Source organism: Trachurus japonicus, chromosome 13 (assembly GCF_045865225.1).
Source record: "Trachurus japonicus isolate A0001 chromosome 13, Traja_1.0".
In the NCBI taxonomy this organism is placed as follows: Eukaryota; Metazoa; Chordata; class Actinopteri; order Carangiformes; family Carangidae; genus Trachurus; species Trachurus japonicus.
In genome coordinates this window covers 31,366,564-31,389,774 of record NC_140919.1, presented here as the reverse complement: position 1 = coordinate 31,389,774, position 23,211 = coordinate 31,366,564, and the positions used below count along the sequence as shown (strand labels likewise).

Sequence of the window (23,211 nt, the reverse complement as noted above, 5' to 3'; positions counted from 1 at the left end):
GCAGTTCCAAATTGAAGTTGTGAATAAATGCCAACTTACATTGGGTTGCCTATGGATTTACACTCCAATTTGAAGTATTGCCCTTCCTGTGGAATAATCAGTGGGTGTCTGATCTCCAGATGGGGAGCATCTGCGAAGAAGAGGAAAAAAAAATCCAATGCTATGACAGCACTGTGTGTTAGAGTGTGTTAACTCTCACACTGACAAAGTACAACAGTAGTTAGCTCTTTACCCATTGGGCAACTCTTAGCTCTAGCCGGTATCCCTGTTCTGCTTTGATACTAATCCCTTACCTGGAAACTAATCCTACACTAATCCTGAGCAAATGCAAAGCTAAACCTGCAGACATAAATGTAATCTCAATCCTTGTATTTCTTCTCAATACTAATCTTATACCTAATCCAGCTTTGTGGGGGTGTGTATGGCTGCACTCACAGTGGACCTCCAGGACTTCAGTTGTCATGTAGGGGTTGGACAGAGACACATGCTCCACGCTGCAGGTGTAGGCGACGCCGTCATCCCGTTTGTCCACCTGGAACTGGACGCTACTCCTCACTGTGAATGATTTCCCCGTTGCATTCACCTCCTTGGTGCCTGCAAAGAATCAGGAAATGAACAAGGGTGCGATGAACTTGTGAATTGCTAATGTTAAGAGGGGGAAACAGTTCTGGCTTTTGTGCAAGGTCTTCTTACAAAAAGAGGTGCTTGAAGAGGAAACCGAGAAAAACATGCGAAAACTGTGCTCGTACGTTAACTAAAACGTGAGAAACGTGAAATTTTATTTCAATTTTATTTTTTTAGCTTTCTGACATAGACAGCTGCAGTGTTGTTGTTGTTGTTGTTTTTCTCTGCCTCTCCTTTGAGAGAGAGAATCCTTGGCCTTTGAAAGTCAAGTCAAAGTAGAGCGAATAGTGAGGGGAGAGCAGTATGAGTGTTGACTCGGTTGGTTGGGTGTGTTTGCTCCTCCAGGACCATCTCTCAAACATCCTAGTCAACACAAACAGGCACACACTCCCCCCTGGCAGTGTGGGGCTGGATTTTCCATCTCTGTAGTCACACCTTTTCTTTTTTCCCCCCTCCTTTGTCTCAGTTTCACGCCCAAATATTCACCATTACACAGCACCAGATCTTGATGTGTCTGGTTGCTTTTTAACCTGCCATGTAATTTTGTCTTCATTTAGATGCTTCTTAACACATAATTGTTAGCATTTCTTTTTAGTTTTCCGCTGCTCTCCTGTCAACACTTTGTGTGGCAGTATCACTTTTCTATGTGCACAAGGCTCCTGCACCTGAGCATTACAAACAGGATGAAGGCATTAGTTGGAGATGCTTACCACCACCACCACCACCTTAACATCCCCCTCCATAAAGCATCCTCCCCCCTTCCTCCTTAGACCTTCTGCACTCACCATGCAAACCTAAGCTAATCAATACATACGTATGTACTCCAATCACTGCTTCACTCACAGAAACACACACCACACGAATTGTTCAATCACTTGGTCTATTAAATACGAAAAGTCCTTTGCAATGAAACCCAGATCACCCATATCATCATCATTTTAGGCCAATCTGTTCCATTTGTTCCACTTCACTTAATCTCTTTGATTTTGTCATGTGCGGGGGATTAATATTTTATTGGCTTTCCACTGGAAAAAACTATTACCACCATGACTGCTATGACTACAGTACTACTATTATCACTGCTACTATGATATGCATTCTTCTGCTTCTTTCCACATTGGCAGATAAATAAATAACAGCTCTCTTTTTCTGTACATAATAACGTGATTTAAGGGTATTGATTTTTCATGTAGAAGTTTTAAAAAATCCTAATGTACTGTATGTAAGTACAGATGATCAGTAATTTAACATGTTTGTTTAATTGTGGTCTCTGGAAGTAACAAAGTTGTATCTAAAAAGAAGTATAGGAAGATTAAGACTTATTATGTTGTGTTTTTATTTAGTCTTTCATTTCATTTCTCCTGTAAGAGAGTTGTGATTATGTACTAATGTTAGTGCAGAGCTGGTAATTTGAAAATCTGATTATGTAAATTATGTGAATTATAATTGTATATCACATAATTTAAATGATGCAAAGCCTGCGTAGCTAGTTCAGGCAGATCAGTCACATGCTCTACTCATCCAAATAGGGCGGGTTCGTTAAACCCCCCAGTTTACCCATCATCCCTGGTTATGCTGCTGCTACTGCTGCTCCTGCTGCCCATGAGGTTTTGCAAACCCAAACCCACCACCTCCTCAGCATCCACCTGTGGGTTCTGTCTCTGATCCCCTGAGGGGGTCTGCTTCATTCCCTGTAATGTCTGGCAAAGCAGATCATTCAGAGTTGTCTGACTGAACTATACTAATTGTCCCCCCACCCCCTCTCTCTGTCTCTCTCACACACACACACACACACACACACACACACACACACACACACACACACACACACACACACACACACACACACACACACACACACACACACACACACACACACACACACACACACACACACACACACACACCAAATGTCAGACTTCAGCAGGACAGAGAAGACAAGAAGAAGGAGATAGCTACTAGAGAAGGAGTAAGAAAAAAAAACTTATATCCAACTTAACCACCCTCCAGGACATCACCCTGCATCTCAAATGAGAATATTTGAAAAAAAAGGGAAACACTTCAAGCATCATATATCCTTTGAGCAAACAGAGGAGTCAGAGGCCTTGCATTTGAGAGTCAAAGGACTCATATTTCGCCCTGAAATACATAAGGGAGAGAGGAAGTGCCTCTGTGGCGTCAAACCAAATCTCTCCAGCTTTTCCTCTCGTTCGTCAAGTTGCCTGCAGCATCAGAGCTACCACAGAGGAGCTGTCATTCCGTTTTAAGGCGGCTGCTAGCATCGCCAGAGAACATGCAGAGGCAGCTTTAGTAAGGATGGGAATGTGCCCAGGTGCATCTGCTTTGAACCAGAGCCCCAAACAAGTAAGCAGAGCTGCATTCAGGCAACTGGGGGGCTCTGCTGGAATCACCAGCTCAGTGTGTGTTTCACCGAGGAGCCTTGTGGCAGGATTTTATTTTTTTCTAAAAGATCTAAGTATAGGTCTAATAAGGCTAATAGTGCAGTTTGTTAGGTATAGCTCCCTAGGATGTGTTTTTTTTTTCATGTTGATTGCACTAAGTTGACTTCAGCCTTGAAGAAATAAGTGCACAACAATTTGCTTATTCCATGAAGGCATCAGGGCCGTTCTCTAATAGCAGAACTTGCTGCTCGGCACAGTTTGCATCCCACTTCCTGCTGATCAATAATTACACAGTGTTTTCAGAAATTTCATTTTCTTTTTTCTAAAATCCCGTGACCTAATTTTTTCATTAATTTTCTGTTAAAAGCCCTTTAAACATAAAGTCATATTCATGAGAAACAATTATTGCTTCATTTAACAGTGGTTATGGTCTTTAGTTTTACACTGGTACTTGATATCCTTCATTAACAATCTTGTTCATTAAGTATTTTGATGTTTGGCAGTTGGAGGGTAAAAAGTCCTAAGGGACATAATTGTTGATTTTCTACCAGTTTGAATGACTGTGGTCTAGTGTAGTAAGATCAGTACAACCACAGTAGTTCATACTCATGTACAAGAATCTAAGGGGCGGTTTTAAACGTCTCATCTGCACTCTGTCTATGTCTATTCCATATCAATTTGATTACAGGCTCATCACACATCAAAATGATCATTTTTAAAGTGATCAGTAAAAACTGATCTGGCCTCAAAAACTAATAATTATGAATCTAGAGTTTTCTGTTAAGCGCAATTTTGCACATATATTGTTCTTTGCTGTTGTTTTACTCCCAGTACACAAAGTGGCTGAGCAGGACACACTGCGTCAAAGAAATGGTCTCTGGTTGTTGTTGTCATTTAGGATCTCAGTTAACATTATTACATATGGCTGCAAACATAAAATCACCAACTAATAAAATCAGTGAAAAATATGCTCCAGCTCAAGCCCCTCTTTACATAAAGCAGATGGTGCTGGAAAAGAGTTTCTTTTGTGAAGCTGCACAAGATCAATGAAAACAAGCAGGAGCTGAAAATGTTTTATCTTACATTCATAAATCATCCAGAACCCTCTATAAAATCTCCCATAGCTTCTGGCCCTTTAATTTTATTGGTTTACATATTTTTTCAATCATTTTTTAAAACTAAATTCTAAGGAGGTAAACAGATTAGTTTGCACTAAAGTGGGACTTGCTGAGAAAAAATGAGGGTCTAAAAATAGCTCAAAGCCACTGTCTGAGGCATTAAATGTGAGACAACGCTTGAAAGTCTTCAAACATATGCTGGTACAGTATGTTCCTGTAATGTGGCTCAGTTGTAAAGTTTCCAGATATTCTCTAGAAAACTGTCTCCCTATTTACAGTAAAAGGCAAAGCAAATGAGCTATGGGAAACATAAGAGCCACAGGACTGAATTTTTAGAGTTAAGTAAGCAGTGTGTTAGACTCATAATGAAAAAAAAAACCTCAGAGTTAAACGTGCAGCACACATTGCTCTTTTATTCCCTGCCGCTAATGACAACAGGTATTTAAAGCAGAAGTAAGCGATATTTTTGTGTTAATATAAGTCTTAAATAGTTATATCTTCCGACAGCAATCACTTACATAGAGTGTTTGGACCGAAACACGGGTCTGTCAGTCACTCTGCTCTGCTCTGAGCCGAGGAGAAAACTTTTCTCGTATCCTACAAGTTTTATCCAATGAGGAGAGAGAACGGCATGTAGGGCTGTGTGTGCAGCCAAGGGATGCGCGTGAATGTGGTGACGTAGGGACGAGGACTGTTATGGTGCGTTCAAGGCAACCCGTAATTCGTGTTTTTCCGACCTGTGAAGTCGTACCAGTTCGATCTGGTACGAGTTCACGGGCATAGATATATATATACGGTTCATGGGTCGGAAGTTACGAGTGGCCGTTATAGTGCACTTTCACAGGTAAAACAGGTCGGAAAAACACGAGTGGGTTGCCTGGAACGCTACAAAGTTGTAAGTTGTGACTTGAAGCTGTAATTTACGGTTTCAAAAGCCTGCCTGGAACGCAGCATTAGCCAAAACGACCGGATCGCTTACTTCTGCTTTAATACAACAGATGTGTCAATCGCTCTCACATGTCATTCTGTGGTGGCATCACAATGAGCTTCTGCATGAATGAGACAGTTGATCTAATTTTGGATCATGGCGTTGGTGAGGATGAAAATATAAAACCTGAAAAAGGGAAGTAAAAGAAGGAAATCCTCAAAGAAAAAAGCTGTTAAATGAAAAGACTGACTGGGCCCCCGTTCATAAGCTACAGAAGCTTCTGGGGTTACCCTTTTTACAAGATCATGTCTACTGTATATTGTGAACTGAATTTGTATTTTGTATTTTTTTTTTAATGATTTGTAAAATAAAAACAAACCTTGAAACCTTGAAGAATCTGAAAAATCAACAGATGATGAAGAATGAGACACAATCACATACTGCATCTACCCATACCCGTACCCACACACCCACACACACACACACACACACACACACACACACACACACAGGAAGGAAAACAAATAACCCAATTATTCTACAATTAACATGGAAATGTATCAAGTTGAAAGGGGCTGTTCATGTTGCCGTGTTGTTTAACTTGCAACAATTTGTTAAAAAGATGTAGCCTATAGTATATAACTTACAAAATTGCTCCTACTGGAATTAAGTCTAAATTGCAGCAGCTTCCCCTGGTAGTTGTGTTAGTTAATTAAAATGTAGTGGTTACATTCAACTAAATAAGATATATGACCTTTTTTAACAGTATTGTACATGCACAAAGCTTCTTATACTGCGTAGGAGTTGGTGCATTAATGACTTGGAGCAAAGTTGGTATAAAATCAGCAAACAGAGACACAAAAAGACTCAAACACATTTCAGACACAACATGAAGGCCAGAAGTTGCCTGATGACATGATTCACTGATTTGCATATGAAAAGCTTCTCTAAAGCCCCTGGCTCTTGCCTACAGTTGATGCTGTGTACAGGCCACAGTGATGATCAGAGATCTTTAGATTAGAGAAGCATGTAGAGCAAACATGAATCAGCTGCTCCGATGTGTTTCCAGATTCTTTGGTAGTAAACACATCTTAACATGTTTTGCCACTGATTAGAGAAAGTTCCTACATTTGTTGCAATTCATGTTTGACAATTAAAGTTGCAACACAGTCAGCGTGTTGGGAAAACATGATGGGTGCGAACGGCACAGAGCAGGGAGCAAGAAATGTGACATAAGGGTGAAGTGCTGCTGTAGATAAAAATAGAAGTTTGTAATTTCATCTTTGTTCAGCTTTATCTACGACGGGAACAGAATGGAAACACACGTCATTGTCATCATTATTAACAAAGTCTTGGTATTTTTGCTTTAAAAAATGTGTCACTAACTGTATGTTGAAGCTGTTGTGTGTTTCAGTGTGTCACTGTGAAAGGAATATTGGGACAGGACTCTCCTTCACACAAACACCTCAGTTTCCTTTGTGATTTACACTTAATGGTCTTTTTCATTCTCACCTGATCACTTTAACATCACATCTATATTGCACATCAGTAATCAGAAATAACGTCAATTTGTTTCAGATATCAATTTTTTTTCTTTTTTGACAGAATATTTACGCACATGTACAGTCACTGTTAAATATATTAAGCTTACCTCAAGTGTTTATAATATCTATTTCTTTGAATTAGCAGTGGACAGTGGCCTCTATGACATTTTGTCTCTGTTCAGTCTAGTTACAGTCACATTCTGCTAAGTTAATATTACCCATGTCTAGTTCTGTCAACATGATCTTTTTTCTGGGTCAGGTACTTTGTAGTAGATTTTAGAAATCCTTATCTTCTTCTTTTTCTTTTTGAAAATCTACCTCTGACTCCTTTTGCCTGTCATGCAGCTTTGTCCCATACAAACATATTGGACTCTATGTATGGAAAGGCAGTGAGAGTGGGTGGATGATTTTCCTCAACAGATGATAGTTTGAAGCCCGGCTGTCATTCAGTGACACAAGTAATTTGTATGGCTCTATACTCTGCAAACAAATTATTTGACACTGGATGACAGTTGCATTTTGAGGTTTGTAATACTGTGTGCTTCTAATATAAATTGTTGGAAAAACAAATCATCAGAGCATGAAATAAATATGACATGTTTTTGCTATTACACCTGCTGTCGTCGAGGAGCTTTGTAGACTGGTCCCCCTGTGGGGATAGGTTTGACTGACAGCAGACACTGGCGGCAATGATCCACCACACAAGAACCCATAGCAAAACATGCTGCTCCCAGCACATTCTCACTAAAGAAAGCTTTAAAGCAGCACCTACAAAAGGACTTGGATCCAGAGCACTGATTGACATTCCTCCTCTTTGACACTTTGACATGGAAATGAAGTTTTTAAGTCAAGCCCCCCAGTCTCTGCTTTGTTCTTTATCTCTCTTTGACTTGGAGATGCATCACACCAGGTCTGTTTGCCCAAGCGGCTTAATAAAATCCACCATACACAGGTAAAACTAATAAAAGAACATTTGTATACAAGACACCAGTTTGGGGCAGACTAAGGTTGAGACAGGTTAGAGGGTTTTTTTAGAGACACACATTTCATACATGAAATACAAATGTAGGGAATCAGTGGCTTGTTTTCATTTTTCCTGCTGACCTGGGAATGGGGTGAGCGTATTACATTTTTTTATTGCAATCCACAAAAAATAAGTTGTATATAAAATGTTATCACCACTTGAACTTGGCATTTGGCGTCAGTGCATAATCCATGTTTGGAATATATAGTTTTGAGCATTCAAGGTTTATTTTAAGGTACATCTCACAGTATAAAGATGAAGAAAAAAAAAGATCATCTCAATGCCTCTTGAGATGGACAGAAAGTCTGGTTGTGATGCTGTGTGCCACCTCTCCACTGGCCTTTCAGGAATCTACGTGCATGTCATTTTAACAAGAAAACTTCATATCCCAGCCCCTCTCCCATCAATCATCGTGCCATGTTGGGCAGACACAGACAGAGCCACCAAGAAAAAGCTCTCTGGTGCAAATCTTCAATAAAGAGCAACTGTCACACTGAGTCTCCACAGCAGGCTCCATTACATTAAAGAGCTGCACACAGCTTACCTCTGCCATCAAATTGAGGAAAACATTCAATTTCTATTTTTTTTATGTTTTGTCTTTTAAAGCAAAAATAAGATGGTGATAAAAAGCTATAAAAATACAAAGTGCAGAGCTACAGACAGTTTGGGAAAAGAGGTATACAAGAAAGTGAAAGCTTGTGCCGTGCACTGTGTGAAACCACAGAAAACTTCTGCTGGTTTAGTGCGATCAGCACACATTACATTGCACCATCTGCTGCCTAATGCATTGTTTCTGTCAGTTTTTTTTTCTAAGTCCAGGGCGAAGCGAGTTATGTGGCCTTTCTGAGTTTGCATTCTTGTGTTCTTGTGTCCTCCTCGACTCATGTGACTAATCTAATCGCTGCTCTACGAGAAAAAAATAAGTGCTCGGTTAGAGCCACCTGGGGACACGATGAATGGTTACATGGCCGACAAGAACGAATAGGAAGCCCAGCAGGATAAATTCATCACATGCAAACAGCACTGAGGTCGGCGTGGAATCTCTAACCATTAGGTAAATGGACACATGTGAATCTTTTGAAATAAATGTGACACATGTGGTCCTGATCAAACTGATTCACAAGCATTAACAATCTTTAGCTCTCTCTTGCATTGCTTTCCATTCTGGACTAAATATCATTGTGTTTTTGGCTGCCAATTTGACTGACTAAACAAGTAAGCCCTACACTTCACAGTCTCATCTTTGATACTGAACTTTAGAACAGCATCAGCCATCATTACTTTAGTGCCACGAACAGTGAGAACTGAATGCCGTGCAGAACTTGTCAGTGATGTACAGTACACTTCATAATTACAACCAATGTGAGGCACTCCTATATGTCTTGGGCTTGGACAGGTAGCGAAATTTGGACAGCTCCGGCACAGTCCAGCGATATTTGGACGGCTCCCAACAACAGCAGCAACAGTGGCGGTGAGCCAGACGAATCATGGCACCACTAAACCCCAGCCAGAGGAACAATGCATGAATATGCGGACAAAAGGAATGCAGCAGCTGAAAGACTTGACAGTAATGATGTCTCCAATAGGATACAAGTGGTAACAGAGGGCACAGTGCTCTGTGAAACACACACCACATGCTTACCTTGGACCTCCTTGTCATTTCGGAACCACCGGATGTTGGCAGCTGGTTTGCTGCCCGATGTGGTGCACGTCAGGGTGATTACATCCCCCTCTGTGGCAGGCTTGGTGATTCCTGTGATCTCCGGCCGTCCTGGTACCCCTGTTGTGCATGGAATTATAATTATAAACAACTTACTGAATAATGAATGTACACGAGGAGTTGAGTAATAACCCAGTTATTTTGTATTCCTCTGACAATAAATGATTTGCTCATTGACAGAGCTGACTTTTAGATATTTGTAACTTCCTCTCTCAGTTGCAAGAGCAAATTGCACATTTGTTGTCTTATCTATTATTTTTTCCAATTTGTTTTTCTAAGGCAGGACAGAAAAGAATGACAAACAAATATCGTGAAAAATAACCATCAAAACACAAAGTAATAGAAATTCTATGAAGACGATGATGGCTCGCAATAATTTGGAAATAAATACAATAAAGTTAAAGTCTGTGGTTTGATGAATAAAGTTCAAATTAAATTACCTTGGGATACTCTGGACAAAAGTCATCTGAAATACGAGTCGTAAAAAGTGTACCGAGAGTGCTGACAGAGGGCGGGGTAGATTTATAATTTTTGACCTCTGAATTTGTTGTGGCTGTCCTGCCGAATTAAATATAGTAACACTACCGGCTTGCAAGCTTGACTGTCATCCTTTATACTAGCAGAAAAGGGTAAAACATAATGCAGAGATGGTATTTTCCTACAAGGTGACAAGTGCTTGGCGAAGAAAAAACAGCCTATAATTCAACATGTGCAGGTATTCATGCTGTCAGAATGTGAGGAATTAGCCACAAGTAATTGGCCTGTGGAGACTGGGCCAAAACAGACGTGCTCACCCAGAACAGTGAGGAAGGCCTTGGTGGTCTTGACAGGCATGGTGAAGAGCGAGCAGGTGTACTGGCCCTCATCTGACAGGCTGACGTCACCAATTCTGATGGTGAGCTCCTGCCACGAGGCTCGCACCAACTCGATTCTGTGGTCTCTCAGAGCTGCATGAGGAAAAGGAGGACACAGGGAATCACAGACAGGAAAGTAAAGACAGGCAAATTCGGCGACGACGGTCGACCTGTAGCAGTACCATGTGTAATTCAGATGACCTTTACCAGAACAAGGCTGAATACACTGTGCTTTCAGCTATTCCAAATAGTTGTCAGATGCAGCAAACACACGGTGGCCGGTGGTTTGAAACATTTTCTTGACATTTGCATTCTGGGCTGACAGTCTTATTCTCAGTCCGTGAGGATAAAGAAGGTATCAGCAAGATGCACTGGAGCGGAGCGGCTGAAAAAAACTTGCAGTCCTAGATTACAATATTTATTTTGGTAATCACTTACATTGCAGGTATTGATTTACATTTACTTAAACAGTCTTAGCAACTGGTTATGCCTGTGACAAGTCTCGCTTCCAACATTGATACTAAAACCACACCGTAGACAATAGAGAATTTCTTTTAGCCTGAATGAAAAGGACAAAGAAGAGTGGAGCAGGATAATCAATGATAATAATAATACTGTTTTACACATTTCTGCGGTAGCAATTATACGTTTTTAAGCAAACTGTGATGTAAAGCTAAGAAATTTAAGATGTAAAGAGAACAATTTACTGCACTGGATCTCAATTTGATTATTTTCTTTTCTTCATTTCTTTCCTTTATCTTGATGTGCATTTATATTGTAAAGACATTTATCTGATACTGTGATATTGATTTCAACCATGGCTCAGTCCAAGTTTTATACTGCTAAATAAATAGCTTCTACACGACATTCATGATACAACAATCATCACAACGAGAATTCTTTAAACACAGCTTGAAACAGAACCTTGTGTTCTCAAGATACCTGCCACTTTCACCGCTGCTCATTCAGATGTGACTACACCCTCATAAAACCTGGGAAAACCATGTAGCAGGGTTGAAAAAGGTCATCTTGCACCTGTCATCTCTTATACAATTTCAAATTCAGAATCACCTGCTCCTACAAGCGACCAACCACAGAGGGTAGGAATGAAAGTGCTCTTCATTGAATAAATTACACATTCTTAATCCTTAGTCCCTTTAGGCATGGCCAGCTCGCTCCCTGGACACTCTTTCATCTGAGGTAATTTGAACTCTATTGGATTGTACAGCCGAGGCAAATCTGGCAAAATGCAGCAGCAAAAGATGTGAATTAGGATTTTAATTATCGTGGCCAATGTAAAGTGGTGTCCTATCAGATAAAGAAGACATTTCCATGAAAAAATCATTAATCACCGGCTGCACCCCCTGTTGATTTTAATGATAAACATACACAGCAGACATGTAAGACACAATTAAATTAGATTGGCTGAAATGGTTGTTAGATTTACACACAGATTTACGCAGACATAGGTCATTATCAACTACGTTGTTCTTCAGCTTCAATTACACAATTTAGTTTGATGATCATTATCATAATCACACACATGCTAAAAAAGAGAAAAAATAAAGATAGGCTACAAAGATATTGCTGGCCCTAAGAACTTTCTTATTAGAGACTCTTTGTTATCCAAGAATAAAGTGTAGCGTAAATAAAAACAATCTTCAAGCCAGAATTAAAATTTAATAACAAGCTGTGCCATCAGAGAACCAGCTTATTATGTGCTATGGGGCTTAATACAAACATTTGATAGTCAGACTGTTGCAAACCACATCCTGAAACAAAGCTGCCTGATGTTCTGTGTAGTTATGCATCCTCACTACAGAGCTTGAAAATGCCCAGAGGCTCAGGCAGAAACCGGCGAACGCTTTGGTGGTTGGATGCATTGGAGAGGTGATGGAGTCTAAGCAAACATTGTACAGGAACTCAAAAGATATGAAAGTACAGGCTGAGAGGATCAAAGCCTTGGACAAGATGACATACTGTACTTCCCCTGGCCTCTATCCCTCTATCTCTGCAACGCACAGAGGAAAGACGAGAGAGACACAGACCAGCTTCTCTCCTTCTTCTTAACCCCCTGTTCCTCAAAGCGCAAACACCTTGGAGATACTGATAAATGGTATGACTGTTTCCTAAAAGGGATGTGTTGAGGCAAAAACTGACGTTCTTTGGTTAAAGTGGTATTATGCTCACAATCTGTTGGCATTAAAAGTGATAGTTTCCTCTTGCAGCTGTGATCACCTTGCATTTATGTCTGTGACAAATAATAAATGCTGACAAGACAGAAGAAAAGAAACTCCCACAACTACTGCGAAACAATACACTGACAAAATAAGGCTGCTGCTTCATTGACATCCTTGAAGCTCTATACAGTAGTACGATGTTTAGTTTTACTTCAACAGATTTAAGACTGAACGCACTGAACACATGGATGTGTACAACGGACAAGTGGATTGTTTTTTGATTTGGTCCTTTGGGGAAAGTTCTTGTCATTATATAAAGTGAAACTAACATTAAAGCTGAAGACAGCTGCTGTTTACTGAGATGACCAATTTTATAAAAGCCCTTTTAACACTGTCTGATTCTCAGTGGAGTAAGAGTTTAAATACCAAACAGTGGTCAGATACAGTACAGACCACTAAAAATTTCAAGTGACATTTAATACCCAATAGACTGCACCTCATTTCATCTGAACAATATCACATTACCATCATAACAGAACTCAATCTAAATGTCAGTGGCTGAAAACTGATTCAAATTGTTTGAAGTAGACACTGAGGAACAACTCACAGTTAAACAAAATATGGACTTGAATGATGTATTGTTGTTAGATGGCCACTGGCACTAGAAAGCATGCGAGTCAATGACATATTGATAGAATGAGATGTACAAAGGTTTGAATAACCCAAAGACAAGTGTTATCTATTACTCAAACAGCATATGGCCAGGGAACCATACTACTAGAATCCAATTCAGGCTAGAGGCCCAGATTGTGAGCAGATCTGTCACAATCAGACCCAAATGCCAGCGGCTGACAAAGCTTTTTTCCAGGTGCTTTAGGAAATCAATGTGATGAAAAGGTTCATTTCCCCCAAACCCTAGATAGGTCTTGTGCTGTTCATTCTGCTTAGGAGGAAGCATAAATCTGCACCCTGACCTTGTGTATGCTACAGCCTTGCAGCATGGCAGCTTAATGCGCAGTACATCTCCTGTGATGGAGGCCTTACCAAGGCTGTCTCAAATCAGTAAAAGTGACATCCTAGTCCCCCCTAAGGGCAAGGGATACTGTTGCTATGGCCCTTTGATGCAAAGTAATGTTTGTCTTGTTTCCCCGACGGTCCTTTGCTCCACCGACTATGTCAGTAGACGACCAATACGAGATCTCCGGAGAAAACTGCAGTTTGTCACATTCACTTTTAACAACCCTGGGCCAATTTTACTAAAAGTTGTCTGAATGTGCTATCTCCAAGAACCTGTTTCAGCATGTGAAACAGTTGTTAAAAAGCTTTATTACAATGTGGTGCAATGTTTTGACGTGCAAGTGACAAGCTGCCAGTCCGATTGTTAGCCACATTAGCTCTGTCCTCCGATAAAACTGGAAGCGGAGGAACTGGAAGAGCACTTATCGCATGGCATTCACTTTTGCACTCCACTGAGCAGCAGACAGATGTTAACCAATGTTTCGCATCCAAAACGATGAAGTATCTCCTGACAATCCGGATAGAAAAGGACATTTTACATCTATCCATTAGTCTTGGAAACAAGCCGACGGCTCTCGGGTTCAGCCAAAATGTGTTACATCCGCAATACTGAGTGTCCCCATTTGGCCATTTTTGCATGGCCTGTAACCACTTTGAGCCAGTCCTGGAATGTGAAAGCACTAGCTGTCCTTCAGCAAGAACACAGGGCCCTGGCGCACCCCCACGCTCTCCAGCCAGGGGCTCCACTCTTTGCAATTAGAGTGTGTTTGCTGCTGGCTGTGCTCGCTCAGTGACTGTGTGGGCGATTCTGGACGTGTTCCAGGGCTAGTGGTGCAGGCAGGGGGCTCTTTCCCACCACACATGTGGCTGCAATTAAGAGAAGGAAAGGGCCTTGTTCCAGAGTGCCATTGTTACTGCCCGCACTCTCAGAGATCCCACAGAGCAGATGCTCCTCAAATTGGACTCATTTTCAGCGCTTGAAGGAGGGAAGGAAAGAAGAAGGAATTCTCCCAGCAGCTATGCTATGTCCTCTCTTCAAGTGGTGAATAATGAGACTGAATATATTTTTGTTCGTCCATTTTCCAGCCCACTGACATAAGCTTGATTGTACACACTGGGATTTTTTATTTCTGCTTTAGAGTTTATTTTTTCCATGTGAATTCTCTAAATGTTTTTTTTTTTTTTTTTAAATAAGCGCCAGTGGGGGTAACATAATGCTACTGGTTTACAATGTGGTTTTACCCATTCCAGGGGTTGTCAAGGTATATTACAGTACGACACAACAGCAACAGAAAGGAAGCCAGACATTTTTCAGGTGGGTGTGAAATTTCTACAGGAATTTAAATACAACATATGCTTCATTATTCTAAATTGCTAATATACATTATACATGAGAGTGCAGTGTGGCACGGAGCTCAGTATAGCGCAGGAGCAGCTCTTCACATTAGCGATAATATCTGAGTGTATAGTGCCATAATGGTGGATTCACATTTCAGTGAAGCTGAAGGTAACCCAGCACACTTAAAACTCCATTAGTCCCTGAAGAAAGACATTAGCTGTGTCCATGAGACCCTTTTTACATTTTCTTAGCAGTAAAAACAGTCACTGAAATGTAAACAAAACATGAAAATCAGAGAGAGATTTCTCAAGATATTTAAAAAAAAAAATGTGGGAGGGCATCACTTGCCACATCCATTAATGATATAGGTCCTGGTATGTTTCACTTAAACACACTTGAACATTTTATCTTCTTTCAAAAAGACTTACTACAATATGGTGCAATATATAGATTATATATATTCTCAGTAGTCTCAATACTCAATAGTCAGTGCACTGTTTTATCTTCATCCACTAATAATAATTAATAATCATGATGTGATGACTTGTGTCAATTTAAAACTAAAGAGTGATTTTTTTCTGAGACCTGAGCTGAGGTAATGTCCACTACTCACCTACAACACATCCGTCATCAAATGTTGTGTGTTTGCTAGAATGGCCGTTTAACTGTGCTTTCATTGGTGCTCACTCTGGTAATTGCATCCTTGGTAATTATCCTTCATTCTCTCAAGCTAATGAATGTTTTAATGCTCACATTAGAGCATTCATTTAGCACATAACAGCATTTTGATTACTACAAGCCAATTAAGATCAATTTTGCTTTGTGACCTTTACGATCCAAGCTGAATGCCCCAATTAAATGTCATGAATGATGAACCAAAAACTTTGGAAAGATGAAATTGAGATGAGGAGAATTTTCTGCAGTGTATATGTATATGTATGTGTGTGTGTGTGTGTGTGTGTGTGTGTGTGTGTGTGTGTGTGTGTGTGTGTGTGTGTGTGTGTGTGTGTGTGTGCGCGCGCATATATACATATACCCCTGCTGCAGGAACATACTGTAGATCAAATGACCAATCTGTTATCTGCCTTTGACATGCAACCTGCAGTTGCTTCCCATTAATTGCATTATTCATATTCACGGTATCTGACAAAAGATTCTGTCTCCATCCTGCTTGTCTCAGAAATGTCATTACCATTCTCTACAGCATCCCTACTTAGGTTTTATCCTTTTCCCACAGAAGCCAAAAGTGCAGTAAATCATAATGAAGACAGCAAAGGACAGCTCTGTTCTCGTTTGTCCTGCTCGGTGGTAATAATTCATAACCCCGGAAACATATAAAAGGGATAATTCTACAAAAGACATACGGTCCAAATCGATTTCCTTGTGATGGTGGCCCACCCCAGATCCGCTCCCTTCAACAGTCTCCACTAATTGGCCTAATGTATGAATGATGTGTTGGCCTGGCTATTAACGCAATCTGTCTCTGTTGTCTCAGGTCTGTGGCGGTAGTGCGTTGGAATCTGCATGTTGTCAAAGTGTAGTCTGGAGCCTCTGAGGTGGCAACAATCAACCAAGACTCGGATATACATAATGGATGAGGAGGAGCATGCCAAGGAGCCAGCTGGCATGATATAAGAGGAGGGCTGTGTTCAGCTTTAGACAAATGTGCAGAGACAGTCGAACCCATATGGATCGGCTTTGGGAATCCGGCAAGGTTAACGCTGTCTTGAGGTTTGACTGAGCCTGTTACAGGAGAGGAGGAGATAGAGACCCTTTTTATCGCTTACACTCTCACCAATGATACATGAAGCTACTGAGCTGTCACCTGCTGACTCTTTCCTTCCCACCTGCAACTACAACTCTTCACGTCTTTGACGAGAAGTGACATTGCTGTTTAGGTCACAGTGTAGGATGTTCTGCTGCGATTAAATTCAACCTACCTGCTGAGGACCCAGTAGGTTTATAAACTAATACTGCACAACTGTGGTTCTCATACTGTTGCATGTTGCGATTAAATTAGCAGAAGGTTAATTGGAGTAGTCTTACCATTAATGGAGACTATCCTCACCAGGAACATGATGACGTGAGTTGTTTGAGTCAGTGCTTCAAATGACCTCTGTTTACGGTTTTTGTAATCAGGCAAAGAAAAGGCATCATATTGTGAGACTGTAAGAAGGAGGATGCTAAGATTAGTGGATTTACTGCCTTTGACCATCCATAACAATATGTTTATATGCAGTTTAACACTTATCTACTGTAAACCTTTACCAAAAAGGGAAGAAAACACTGTTTTATAAAGGCATTGACAACCTATTTTGTCATTTTAAGCAGGATTTCCATTACTGGCACTCGTGTATGAGCACTGTTTGATGCTAAAGATACACATTCTCTTGCTTGCTGTTCTTACAGTTTTACTGGATGAGATTAATGGTGTTCAGTGCCTTTGAAATTCTGGAAAGACACAGAAATCCCTTTTCTCCTTGGATGTAATAGCTACTCTTTGGGGCCTTTTTTCATATTCTCATTTGCCAGACCTGAATTAAAATGGAACAAATTATAGTTGGGGTAAAGATCAGATTTTGTCTTACTTTACCCAGCAGCTGTCAACTCAATTGATATAATACAGAACTTCAGCTCCTTCTTTTTTTCTTAAAGATGTTTCTCTTTACTCTACTGTAGCTGTTCAAAGGGATTTAAAAGGTCATTTTAATACTCTTTTTCCTCCCCCACTATTTTATATCAAACTCCAAACACATCCAGACAAATGCCCTTATCTTTAATACCGAGCTTGAGGAAAAGAGCGAGAGTAGATTTCAAAAAAATGCCTCACAGAGCGTTTGTCTAATTTAAGACAGGCCAGCAGATGTATTTTTATCATCATTACTTGTATGTGTTGAGCATTCTGAATCACGCATAAAAGCTGTAAAAGCTGAATTTCCTGGGGCTTACTTATGCCCAATGACAAACTACCTTTGTGCAGACAGTGGGGGAAACTTGCATGTGCATCAAATGCTAACATATGGCAATGCTGTCACGGTTGCCCCGAGGGGATTATTGTAAGCAGAGAGGTGGGCAAGAGACAATGGACAGGTACAACAAGCACAGGGAAGATTCATCTAAACCGCAGCTTAAAAAAAAAAAAAAAATTAACACTGAGAACAAGAAAATGCAACATAGCTGCATTAATCGAATCTACTCTGTGACAGCAGTCTCTGACCAGCTGTTCATCAAAGGGAGAGAACAGCCTGCCTCAAGCTCAGCCAGTCTGCAGTTAGTTGTTGGACTGAAAGGTAGCATAAGGTTGAATCTAACATTTTTCTCTGGCTCCTACGAGACGGCACAACAAACTGGAGAAGAAGGACAGTTGCAGCCCTCTGCCAAGCAATTAACTGGTGATTTGGCACAGCAGAGATTTCTTCCCAGGTGTCCCACCCTCTTCTTCGCATGAAGCTCATGTTGCTCCACGCCTCCCGTTTCTCCTGATGGCCTCACAGGCATCGTATTAGTTGTGCCAATAAAGCTTTTCATTTGGATGTTTAAAAGGAGATGGAGAGGAAGTGTTCCCACACTTAGCCCTGGCAACCTCTGCTGAGTGGACTACATTCATTTTGTCATCTGCATTGCTCAGGAAAAGGATTCTGTCATGCAATATAAATGGCTGCTTAAGAGGGGCAAAGTGACTCGTGCATATTGTGCTCTCGAGGCTCTCCTTACATACTGCTCATACCAGCAGCGCTTTAGATTTACAGGTGGATACAGAATATTGCTGTCAACAAGGGATGAGGAACTGGCTTTCATTTTAAACCAAATGAAACAAACAAAAGATACGATTTAAATGATTTATCAAAATTGAGGGTGCAAAATAAAATATTAAAAGGCTACATCAATTGTACACCAGAGAATACAGAAAAATAACTATATACAAAAAAGATTGGCTTTGGCTCAATGACTTTTGCTTGAATTTTAAATCCTTAGGGGACATTCACACCATTTACACAAGAATATCTATTTAAGATTCAGTTAACTTTCGTTTAATTGTATTTGGAAGTAATTTCATCTAATAAAACACCTTAGACCTCATTATTGAATCCAATCACTTGCGAGGGAGAAAGTATTTCTTCAAACCAGACTGTGACTCTCATTCTGCTCGTTCACTCTGGCGTCTCTCTCTCCCATCAATTGTTATTCAAAGGGAAAGTTCATCTTCAATCACTGAACCAATGATATTGTATTAGCAGCTACAGCATAAATGAAATGGGTAATATGCTGTGAGAAACACTGAAAGATGAACAACCCCAACCCTTACAAGACCAGTCCACTGTTATACTCCCTTTCACCCTAATTCCAATTTATCAACTCCAGACTTTTGTCACCTTTAAATTGGATTTGGCTGGTGAGAGCACATTATAATTCATTCTGGCGCCGGTCTTGTTTCACGAGGTTGCAACAGTTCGCTTCCTTTTCAAAGTGACATCCAAACAGCTATACAAATGTAGGGCAGCTAAAATGCTAATTAAGCCCAATCATCTCACAATCCACAGGCGTTACTGTGCTGTAAACAACACTGTCAGTGTTGCATGATTACAGAAGTTCAATTCAGAAACAGTCTATTTCTGTTTAGCTGGTGCCCTGGGACATCAATGGAGACATAAATTCATTAAAAGTCTGCTTCGACATTACGGGTAATGCATTTCCCTCATATCCTGTCTTTTTTCCTGCATTCCGTAAAATTGTGTGCTCCCAGGCAGGCAGGCAGGCAGGCAGGCAGGCAGGCGGGGACAATTTTGTAGATTCCAAATTTGAAAAATTAATGAAGACGACTCCTGTGGTAATATAATCTGGCTCAGACATCTTTATCATATCTCATCATTTTATCATCATGGCCATTATCCCCGGGTATATTACTCACCTTTCTTGTCTCCAAAGAACAGGGTCTGTTGTGCAGGGTTTGACCACTGGAGGGAAGTGTTATCATTATAATCCACACGACAGGTCATGTTGGCTGTGCCCCCCTCCACCACCGTCACATTCTGAGTTATGGGGAACTGACCTTGGGTACCTGTGGGGGAATATGAGACAGAGGTTAAGGTCATGGCAACAACATGAATAGAGTGTCGTTTCTGACTGCTTGTTACTGTCTTTACATTGAATGTACCATTCAGACTTGACACCTTTCAAAGTTCATGCCTTGTCATCATATCGCCCAATTACATTAAATGTCTTCATCAGATCACACTAAACCAAAGATGGCTTAATGAGAGTCTGGTCACTATGGTCTCCAGCCTTCAACAGCTGCTGGAGCCGGAAAACAATGGATGTTTTTTTTTTTTCCAACGGCGGAAACAAGGGTAGGTTTTACTCTTCCAGAGCGCCTTCCTCACTGCCTTATTGCAGGGCCCTAATTGGTAGCATGGCCTAATTAGAGGTAGTCATGTTCTGCTGTAGAGTCTAGAGCTGCAGCTGGGTGGTAAATTGACACATAATCCTAGACACTGTGGGCCTTCGATCCAAGCGACTGCCTTGCCCTGAAACAGCCGCTCGTCACAGTGTGCAGAAGACATCCAAATGAGGCCTAATCACCCAGCCTTGCTGGATTTTACCTTCTTATTCCACATTTGTACTTGTCGTCTCAGCAAAGTCCCCTAATTACATTGCAGAAGCATTTCTATCCTGCCCGTGTTTTATTGAACTTTGCCAAGCTTCAGAAACAGATGTCTAAAACCAATACTCTTTCACAGGGGATTGTGAGAAGACAATGTATAGGTTAATATAAGCCAGACCAGACTGGCCCCTTTAAGGATGACAGCAGTAAACAACAACTGTGTTAAAGCTTTGAGTTCACAGGTGAAGCTGAATTTGCTGTATTTGCCTGGGAGCATTTCACTTGTCCAGAAGCTAATCTTAATGCAGGTTTTCTCTTGATTTCACAGGTCTGCTTTGGTTTCTCCATATAATGTGAATATGAAGGTGACATTGTCTCTGCCTCTCACAGGTACAGTTCACCACAGGGACATTTCAGCTAAGGGAGCAGCTGTCTGCCTCATTAGTCCGGCTCACACGGGGGAGCAGAGGAGGCTGGGACTGCCAAAGGTCTGTGGACCTTCCTTGACCTCGATTGTCCTGATGGAGGCCATTGTCAACCAGAGGTGAAGGTGATGCTGACTATAAATAGCAATGGTGAATGATTCAAACAGTGCATATTATTTTATATGTCCACCGCATCCAATCACTCAATATCACCTCAACGCATACGTCACCATTTCATCATAACAATAATTCCGATGCAGTTGGCTAGGTGTCAGCTCGTCCAGCAAATTCAGCTATGCATGTCATTATGTTAAAAAAGGAAATAGATGTGAATGCATTGTGTGTGGGGTACCATGTGTGGGTGTTTTTGTCAGTTTCAGCAAGTTTCCACTTTTTTGTCACTCCTATCTACTCCACCATCTCTCCAGTATCTTTTTTCTGTCTGTCTCCAGTGTATACTCTTCACTATTCACAGAAATGCTATGGGGAAAAAAAACCCCAAAACAAAATCTGAACAGTAATGAATATAACACTCAATCCCGCATGCAGGTTGAGGTATGTAGGATTGCTTTGGCAAAAACCTGTTGCTGACATTTCCTTTAATTATACCTACAAGGCCAATAAAGGCTGTGCACATAATCAGAAGTGCAGTCACGTCGTAGGCGTTGTTTTCAAAGAAGTGCTTGTGCAGGTTTGGGTGCACTGCAGCTAACTGGGCTTCACCTAATACATTCATGAAATTCCACTGTCTTGACATTCTGTAGCAGTCTAGAGTGTGGCAAATGCTGTCCTTTCTGTGGAAACATAATCCCCAGTGCCAACTACAGGGTGTATTTCTCTCTTTTTTTTTCTTTTTTTTGAGATGGTGATTGGAGGACAGCTGGCTTTACTTCAACAGTACAATGCCAAACAATATTCTAGAAAGTCACTGAACCACAAACTGCTCCAAGGACGCTCCACTGTGCTGTCTGGACCTGTGCACTGCCCCCGCTTTAAAGAAGCATATGTTCAGGTATGTGTGACAAAGGGGGGATATTCCACAGTGTATTTAATTAGTATGGAAATATGTGGTGACAATTTACAACTCAAGTAGAAGAAGGTTAAATATTTTGTAACCACCACATAGATTTTATCTTGGCGAACTGAAAGTTAATATTGATGGGATAATGTGGGTGAAAAACATAATGACAAAAATGGGTTAAAGCCCCATTCACACTGTTTGATTGACATCTCTCTTGACCGATAGGCCTTCATCACATTTTGGCACAGTGGAAAGAACACAGGTATAAATAACAAAATCAATGAGGGCTGAATTACACTGCTTCATTTCCAGGCTACTGCTATTGCGCATGCTGTCTCACTGTCACACTGTCACCTTTTACTGGGACACTCGAACGCAACTGTGTCGTTTTTAATGTTATTAGTTTCACCTGTGCTCTCCCTTCCACAACAAGTCAAATCGTACGCTGCTGTATAAAACGCCCATTAGTTTTGTTGCAACTATTAAGGCTAAAACAGCCAAGCCTTTTTCCTTCTTTTTCCAATTTTGAGAGAAACAGGGCACACAGCGCTTTATTTGAAATGTGCAATGTGTGGTCATTTGGGACATTTATAGGTTTACAGAGCTTAAGCCTGTGCAACAGTCTAATTAATGACAACACCTGTGTGGCTGTGCAGTTGGTTGTTGAAAGATATCAACCCATTATTACCTTGTTGTAAATGAGCTAAAATCCTGCCATAGACTGCTAAATTGCAAATAAGTTGTTTTATACATTTTAGAAAAAAATGTTTAAAAAAATATCACCAAAAACTCAGTAAACCAACTGAGCTCCACTACTCAGGGTTAAAGGAAAGATACAATAAAAGCTTCTAGGTAAAAGCAAGTTAGAGTAGATCATGTTGAGCCATGGCTGTGTTTTCCCATAAAAGTGAATCCAGTGAAAGGGAACAAACAGTTCTGAGAGAAGTAATAGAGGTATGAAGATTGCCTGCTCCACAGATGATCCAAGACGACTCAGTTGAAGTGCGGTGATGAAATGAGGAATAAACCTGCACTTTTGCAATATGCCTTAGGGGAGGACAGAGCATCCCTTAAACACAAAGCATATCAGTGTCACAAGCTAAAGAACTTGCAGGCTTCGCTGTATCCTCCTTCCTAGCATTTTAGATCTATTATAGTAAATGAGAGGTAGTTACTTATTTTGAGTCATTGCCAGCAGCGGGTTCACAGCTTGCACAAATTTACATTAGACAGCATGCACCCTGCGTGCCATGACAGCAAATAGGTGAAGTGAGGATTAAATAACCAGAGATATTTTGATGAAAATATCTGGCACCCAGTGAAACATGAATACCATTAGTTGTTTTTTTTTAATTCTGGAAACTCTTCTCCTTTATTCCATGAATGTAATGAAGTGCTATAGTAAAAGAAAAA

At 40.7% G+C, this 23,211-nt stretch overlaps 1 protein-coding gene across 5 annotated transcripts in view; it reads right to left on the bottom strand.

The window, feature by feature from the left end:
- cadm2b (cell adhesion molecule 2b) overlaps positions 1–23,211 on the bottom strand; it is a 154,297-nt gene that overhangs the window by 9,543 nt on the left and 121,543 nt on the right. For 4 of the 5 annotated variants that reach the window (XM_085795950.1, XM_085795951.1, XM_085795954.1 and 1 more), the window contains 5 exons: positions 19,660–19,809; positions 10,155–10,307; positions 9,283–9,420; positions 436–594; positions 40–130 (listed from right to left, as the gene is read on the bottom strand). In XM_085795950.1, the coding sequence (XP_085652076.1) occupies positions 40–130; positions 436–594; positions 9,283–9,420; positions 10,155–10,307; positions 19,660–19,809 (691 nt within the window). The remainder of the gene's footprint in view (positions 1–39; positions 131–435; positions 595–9,282; positions 9,421–10,154; positions 10,308–19,659; positions 19,810–23,211) is intronic. The other variant, XM_085795955.1, reaches the window with a different exon arrangement.